This window comes from Gavialis gangeticus, unplaced genomic scaffold (assembly GCF_001723915.1).
Source record: "Gavialis gangeticus isolate Ggan-Ray unplaced genomic scaffold, GavGan_comp1, whole genome shotgun sequence".
Lineage (NCBI taxonomy): Eukaryota > Metazoa > Chordata > Crocodylia > Gavialidae > Gavialis > Gavialis gangeticus.
In genome coordinates, this window is record NW_017728997.1 from 8,246,682 (window position 1) to 8,254,061 (window position 7,380).

At 39.3% G+C, this 7,380-nt stretch overlaps 1 protein-coding gene across 11 annotated transcripts in view; it reads right to left on the bottom strand.

Moving 5' to 3' along the window:
* Window positions 1–279: 279 nt before the first annotated feature.
* The window catches only part of CHL1 (cell adhesion molecule L1 like), a 195,398-nt gene continuing 188,297 nt past the window's right edge, over window positions 280–7,380 (bottom strand). For 6 of the 11 annotated variants that reach the window (XM_019504727.1, XM_019504731.1, XM_019504728.1 and 3 more), the window contains 2 exons: window positions 4,813–4,885; window positions 280–1,615 (listed from right to left, as the gene is read on the bottom strand). In XM_019504727.1, the coding sequence (XP_019360272.1) occupies window positions 1,399–1,615; window positions 4,813–4,885 (290 nt within the window). In that variant the 3' untranslated portion in view covers window positions 280–1,398. The other 5 variants (XM_019504724.1, XM_019504725.1, XM_019504734.1 and 2 more) reach the window with 4 other exon arrangements.

Sequence of the window (7,380 nt, forward strand, 5' to 3'; positions counted from 1 at the left end):
GAGTCATGAGATCAAATATATAAGCGATCCAAAAAATGCACCATATAGCTTTGCTGAGTTTTTAATCAATAGCAAAGAATGAACAATTTTGGTGGGGATTTAAAACAGCATTCAGCAACCTACATAAAATACACTGTACTGTAACCCATTATTTTGTTTAAGAATATGTCATTTGGAAATAAAATGTTTAAAAATCCCTAAATTCAGAACTTACTTTTGGGAAGGGAACACCTTTTGATTACATAAGAAAGAAAGCAGCAGAACTGCTAAATATATATATTTTTTTACACAATTTGTGCTTTTTGAAAACTAATTGAAGCCCATAAAGATGGAAGCAGCTCTATTACTACATAGCTATACAGACGCATGCTAGCAGCACATCTCGATTCCAAATAAAACAAGGCTGTATTTTCAGGTGTGGCAATATTAACATAATATGTACAATGCGTTCATGAAATGTATGCTAGCATACAAATATACACAAGAGACATATGGAAAGCAAATCGCTTAGAAATGCAGCTTTCAAAGATCTTGGGAATCAAATTCAGGGGGCCTTTTTATGTCCGAAAACCTGATTCTGCTTTTTTGACAAATATAAAGACTTTGGAATGAGGCCCTTGTTTTCCCTTGCCAAAGGAAAGCTCCTACAACTGAACTTGTTTAAGGAAAGAGTGCCAGCTACTGGCTAGAGGATATACACACAAGATCAGATTTTTTCCCCTTTTGGACAGCAGGTTTGATATCAAATACTTGTGGCTAAAACTGCATCTCTAAGTAATTGCTTTCAGCTCTAGTCACTAATCCTAGAATCACTGAAACAAGAAGACAATAGGAAAAATTAAATAGCACATGGAATGCAGTTCTTTAGTGTTTTACATGATATATATTTTTTCTCACTAAGATATAGCATGTTACTTTACAAAGTAACCTTTTTGTTTTTGTTTGTTTTTCTTATTACACTCCAACCTCTACAAAGCCAAGGCCATTATATATTAGGAAATATTGGATGCAAGGTATATACAAAGTAACAAAAGCATACAAGAAAGAGAAAGTTATACTGAGAAACATGTAATATAACTAAGACACGTGGAGAAGAACAAGTATGTATATACATATGTAACACTGAGTAGCTGCGGTTTTGGTCAGACTGAGTGACATCTCTTGCATGACAGAACATTACACCTTCTGGTTTTATTCAATGAAAATACCTGAACAATCAGGACTCAAAAAAAAAGTCTCAAAAATCATCTGTTAATGGCAGTGACTTATTTCTCTATCCACAGATGTCAAATTCCTGACTGACTCATTCTGTAACCTACTTCTGATCATGTATGGTAAGAGCTGATTACTAGTAAAGATAACTATGGCAATTCAAAATGAATCATTCATGCTAATATTTTATGCATGGAGAGGAAAAGTTGCTGTAGAACTTCCAGTGCTTTCGACTGATCCTTTCTCCTTAGATCCAGAGTAAGCTCCAATAAATGAACCGTCTTCATTAAACATCCCGTGGTCCCCTTCTCCATAATCTACTAAACTATCAGCACTCTCTGTAGCTTTAATGTCCCCATTAATTGATTGGAGGCTGCCTTTGAGTGGCTTTTCATCACTGTCACTAGAAAATAAAGAAAAATCTTCCTAAAACCTAGCTTTGTATTACAGCTCTGGCAATTGAGCATTTAACTTTAGCAAATGAAGAGAAATGTTCAAGAAGGAGTGAGCAAAATATTTTAAAAAATAATAATAACGTAGGGAAAATTTCTGAACATGGTGCATGGAATATTATCTTGCTTGAGCCAATGGATGTTACGTAGCTGGTGCGTGGTGGTTTGGGGACTGTTTGAATTGTTGTGATTCACCGAGAAATACCCATTTGGATCTTTGCTCTTTGTTTTCCCCCCTACCTCCTTTTGCCACTGAAACTGTGGGAGAAAGATGAGGGGAGACAAAAGCAGGAAGAAAGAAGAAAAGAAGAAAAGCTGAAAACCAGCTTTGGTAATTTATTTTTCACATCATCTTTAAAGAGCGAAGCATAAAGAGTCTCATTTGGAAAGCAGAGAGCCATTTGTATAGCCTGCTGAAGGCCCCATTTATTTCACTGGTCCTCTGAAATGGTGTGGGTTTATCCAGGTTAGGTTAATACACGGGGCCGTTAGCATTTGTTGATATCCTGCTGCTTGGTGGAAGGGTACATGGATGGGACTTCATGTATGGGTTGTGATTTTAAATAACTGGCAGGGTTTTGGGAACTTGTATCTAGTCTAAGTGAAATATAAATAAATTGCATAAGGAAGCATGTATTTCTGTGAACAGGTAGAGCAGCACAATGATTCATACCCACTCACTATGGTGGTCTCTTTTCTTGGAGGGTGGCTGGACTGTGTTAGAGAGCCTGATGGACCTGCTACAACTTTGGCGAACAAAATTCGGTCTTTAGCTGAAGCAAAATGGACTCGTTCTTTAAGGTCCACAAGCCTCTGGGTCAGTCCCTCTCAGAGATGATCCAACAAAGATAATGCTGATGCTGAGAAAGTGATTTGTATGTATAAACAGCTACTGCTTAGATATCTCTGGTCCTCAAACTCCAGTCTTGATAGGCATCTACAGTTATTGCGTGTGCCATAATGCTTTGGAACTCAAGAGTCATCTCTATAATCTCAGGCCCAAGCCTACTTCTTCATATTACTGTATATGTATTTAGTACAACATTTCCTTTTCTCTGTAGTCTTCATTTGCATTAAGTTTGGCTTGGGCTGCTCTGGCTTTGCCTTACTCAACCACTCACTTATCCAGATTAGGGAGCATGGCTGTACAGCTGACCTCTAACTGCTGGGAACGTTTTGGCTGACTGCTCTCTTTTTCACTGCATCTCAGAATCAGGTAACAAAACTAGAGGCTTAAGGGAAAGGTAGCATTAAGCCTATTGTATGGTGTTGAAGGATCTGGGCCAGTCAAAAATATACACAGAAAAAAGGGACAATATTTTGAAGACCTTTCCATGAAATATATTTCTTTTTTTTTCAGCCAGTTCCCCTTTTATTAGGAACCAGTGATGCCAACTCTGTGTATCTAAGAGCTCTTTTGTTGTCTCACTGGCAAAGCATAAGGTCTTGTCTGATGGAGCCCATCTATATCATTGGTATTTGTATCTTGGTTATATCGTTACATATCCAGCTCACAACTCTGAATTTACATATGTATATGAAGAATGATTAAATGACGTGTTAAAATACACTGAGTGTTATTTGGCAAAAGTTATTTTTAATAAATGGATCCTAACAATATTAATTAAAATCTCTTATTATGCACAGCAGAATCAATAGGATGCCTAATTACCTAGAAGGATTGGAAAGAGGCAATTTATAATGGGTTCCCATGGAACTTCTAAGGCTACAACAAAAAAAACCCCCCCGAGATGTGGGAAATAATGCAGTCTCAAAGAAAATTTCTGAGTAAGATAGTCCAGTGGAAAATAGCCTGGGAACTCCAGGTAGATCTTGCAGTGAGGCTGCTATTGCGTATTTTGGAAGGCCCAGCATTTTCCTGTTTCAACAAAGCTGGGAGTTTGTCACAGAAGTTTTCCATCTGTCACATAATATAAATAATTTTACTTGAAATTCCTGTACCGTTAGAATTTGACAAAGAAGCATATATGAGTCAAAAGTTTCATACTTTAACTGGCATCCTTGAAGCCTGCTGAAACATATTCTGCTCTCAGTTATGCCAGAGTAATCATTCCAGAGTATCACCAGTGAAGTCAACAGAATAGAAGTCAGAGACAGATGAAAGTGAAAGCAAAATATGTCCATATAAATCTACAGGACATTTACTGGTACATTTGCTTGAAAGAAGTGGGACCGTTAGTTCAGATGCAAAAACTAACCCCCAATTTGTTAACACTGAGTTGGGCCTCTAAGTTAGGAACATAACCACTTGCATCGTCAATCATCATTTATTCCAAATTAATTTTGAAATTATTGGCAACTTTCTCTGAATAAGGATGGAAATAGCCAGTCCTAAATTTGAACCTTTAGTTTCAATATTTAAGATGTCTGTTACTTTCCCATAGACAGGACTTGTATTGATAGAAAATCATAAGTTGAGGGGAGAAAGTTACTAACCACATGACTTTCTTACCTTTCTAAATATTTGTCCCATTAGAAAGCATTAAAAATGAAATAAAGATGAAATTATGCAGAAAACCCCTTATCCTTCACAAAAAATGTAGTATACAAATTGGACTTAGCCAGAAACTTGTAACGTTATAGCCAATTTAATCAATTGTGCAATACTGTATTTTTATACTTAGCATAATTATATAATAGAATTAGCCTTTTTTATTTTGACTGAAGCCAAACATAATTATTTTATCCAGAAAATACTTGTACTTATTGCCATTTTCAGTTGTTAATTTTCATCCTTTTTTCATTCTTTTTTTTCCAGAATGAACACCTACTAACTCAAATCCCACTGATGCCAATAGGAGACTTTCTGATGAATTCAGTGGACTTTTGAGCAGCCACAAGACTAAAACGTAAAAGGATTTTTATATCACACATAAGATGCTTAATAAGAAGAAGGCAAAAATAAGTGCTACTCCATCAGCAATTACCTATGTCTCAACTTGGGTGGATTAAAGTGTTCTGGATATAGCTTTACATTCATATAATCATCCACTCCCAAGAGGCATGCTTTGAAAATGAAAAATAGTGTTACTTGGAGGCGCTAATAAAAATTCATTAAAAAATACTTGTGATGATATTGGAAGAAAACCCCCACATCTGTTATATTGTTATTGCAGGTTATATTTACCTATATTCCCCAAAGATTTCATCTTTTATTGATTGGGCTTCAGGATCTGGATGCAAGTCTTCTTTTTCTTTTACTGTGCAAACGAAAGAAAGCAGAAACCTTTTCAGCATGCTTGGGTTCAGTTATGTGGGAAACTGTCAGTCATCATCAGCCATTCAACCCAGAGGATAACAGCTATAGCTAAGCATTTCACAGTACAACAAGGGCTAGGTTGTCAAGGCGTGTAGAATAGCTGGCTTTCTAATTCACAATGACCACAGTCAGAGTTTCACAGAGGACCTTTCTTCACGCTTTTGAAAAGTTAGCCTGTATGATTTCTTTTAGCAAGACTCGTTTCTTTCCTGTGAAATTCAGGCTGTATCTGCAAGCATAGTGTGTTTGTCATTAAGACGTGCAACTAGTATTTAGTTGGAAATTCACATTCAAAAGAAACAAAGACCTCCAATATCCTAGTTCTTATGAGTAAGTAAAAGCCTGGATGTTACATAGGGAGGTGCTAAATCTATTTAATAACAAATATAATTGTGCGATGCTATTATAAATATGAGAAATTTCATTCTGATTTCAGCTAAAGATCTACTTGCACTACATGTATTACCAGCTACCATAACATATTTATTCTAGTGTAACTGTGGTCAAATTGGAAGAAAAAAAAAGGAGGCACACAAAGAATATAGCAAGACATGCAAAATATGAATTGCATATGCAAAATAGGCTAGGTATCTCAGTACAAAATTATCCACAGAGTGCAGCTTTAGTAACTATGGGCACATTTACACGTTCAATTAGCATGGCTGAATAAAATTTGGTGCAGTTTGCACCACAGTTTATTGCCCCGGTTGCAGCATTTACATGTGTGTCCAGGACTGCAGCATGTTGAGCCAGGGCAGCACAGCCCCAGCTGGCAGAGGGTCCCAGGGGGTGAACCTGCCAGCCTGAAGCCACTCTTCCCCAAATCAATGTGTTGTGGAGGGACAGGCTAGGGCACAAGAGTGCTACAGTATGGGACTAGCTGGCAGGCAACCCCCACACTGTAGCACCCAGCCACCCCAGTCACCATCTACACTTGCATTTGAGCTTATGCAAGTACTTCACTATAGGATAGTACTTGTGTCTGGCAGTATTATCCTACAGTGGAGTTGATTAGTTTCTTTCGGCCTAATATCTCCACACATGTAGATGGTGACACTCTACTATGGAGCAAACTAGTCAACTCTGCAGTAAAGCACATGTGTAGATTCCCCCACTATGTACTACGCCTGTACAAAGCAGCTAGTATTTCCTTCAGATTCGACTTCAGCTGATTCGGGGGACAGTGATTTGATTTGGTGATTCGAATCATTTTCTCGATTTGATTCGGCCAAATCTGATTTGGAGATTCAGCTGCTGCTGAATATTTGAATCAGCCAGGCCTATCCCCCACTAGCCTGGCAATGGCTGCCCTGCCTGCCCCAGCTTCCAAGCAGGGGACATTGGGGGTGCTGACAGGGGTCCCTTCAATGGTCTCCTCCCCCAGCCCCCCTGCCCCTAGTACTTACCAATTCAGAGTCGGCTGCAGCTCCTTGCTGCAGCCATCGGGGACTGCCCGAATCATAGATTCATAGATTCATAGATTCATAGATTAAGGGTCGGAAGGGACCTAGTAGATCTTCTAGCCCGACCCCCCGCCAGGGCGGGAGAACAACAAAAAAACCCCAAAAAGAGAAATGGGACTCAAATGAGTCCAGCCAGGTAGGCATCCAGCCTCTTCTTAAAGACCCCCAGGGTAGGGGCCAGCACCACTTCCCTTGGAAGTTGGTTCCAGCTCCTAGCCGCCCTAACTGTGAAGTAGTTCTTGCGGATGTCCAATCTATCTTTTCAAGATTTGGAGAGCTTTGAATCAATTTGACCTTTAAATTGGTCCTCTGATTTGATTTAGATTCAGAGATTTAGTCACCAAATTGGGCCAAATTGCCTCCGAATAGAATCACCACCCAAAGCTTCACACAGCCCTACTATGTACTAAATTAGGGTCCCCAGGCAACTGGATCTGCTAGCACAGAACCCTGCATTGATATAAAGAAAAACAGAATCAAAAAAATTTTAGCCCAAATACTGTGGGAAGTACCTGGTTAGAGGGTCTTGCCCCTCCACTCAGAGTCAGTCCAATATCATATTTGGGGTCAGAAAGTAATTTCATGCCGAGGTCAGATTGGCATGGACTGTGGGGGTTTTTGCCTTCCTTGGCAGCAGGGATTTGCATTCTTCCTGGGATCTCTTGAGTGTATATCAACAATCTTTACAGCAGCAGGACATTGGCTGCTGTGGTCTCCCTGCTTTATGTGTGGGCAGGTTAGGGGCTGTGCAAAGCTTTGGTTGCTGATTCAATTCAGAGGAGATTCGGCAGCCAAATCTCCAAATCTGAATTAAATCAGAGGACCACTAAAAAGGTCTGAATAATCCCAAACCTCCAAATCAATTTGGAAAAGATTTGGAGGAGATTCAGAGATTCCAGCAGTCTCTGCTCACTGCCACAGGGAGCTGGACCTGGGCTCCATGCCAGTAAGTAGGGGGTGGGGGCTAGAGGAG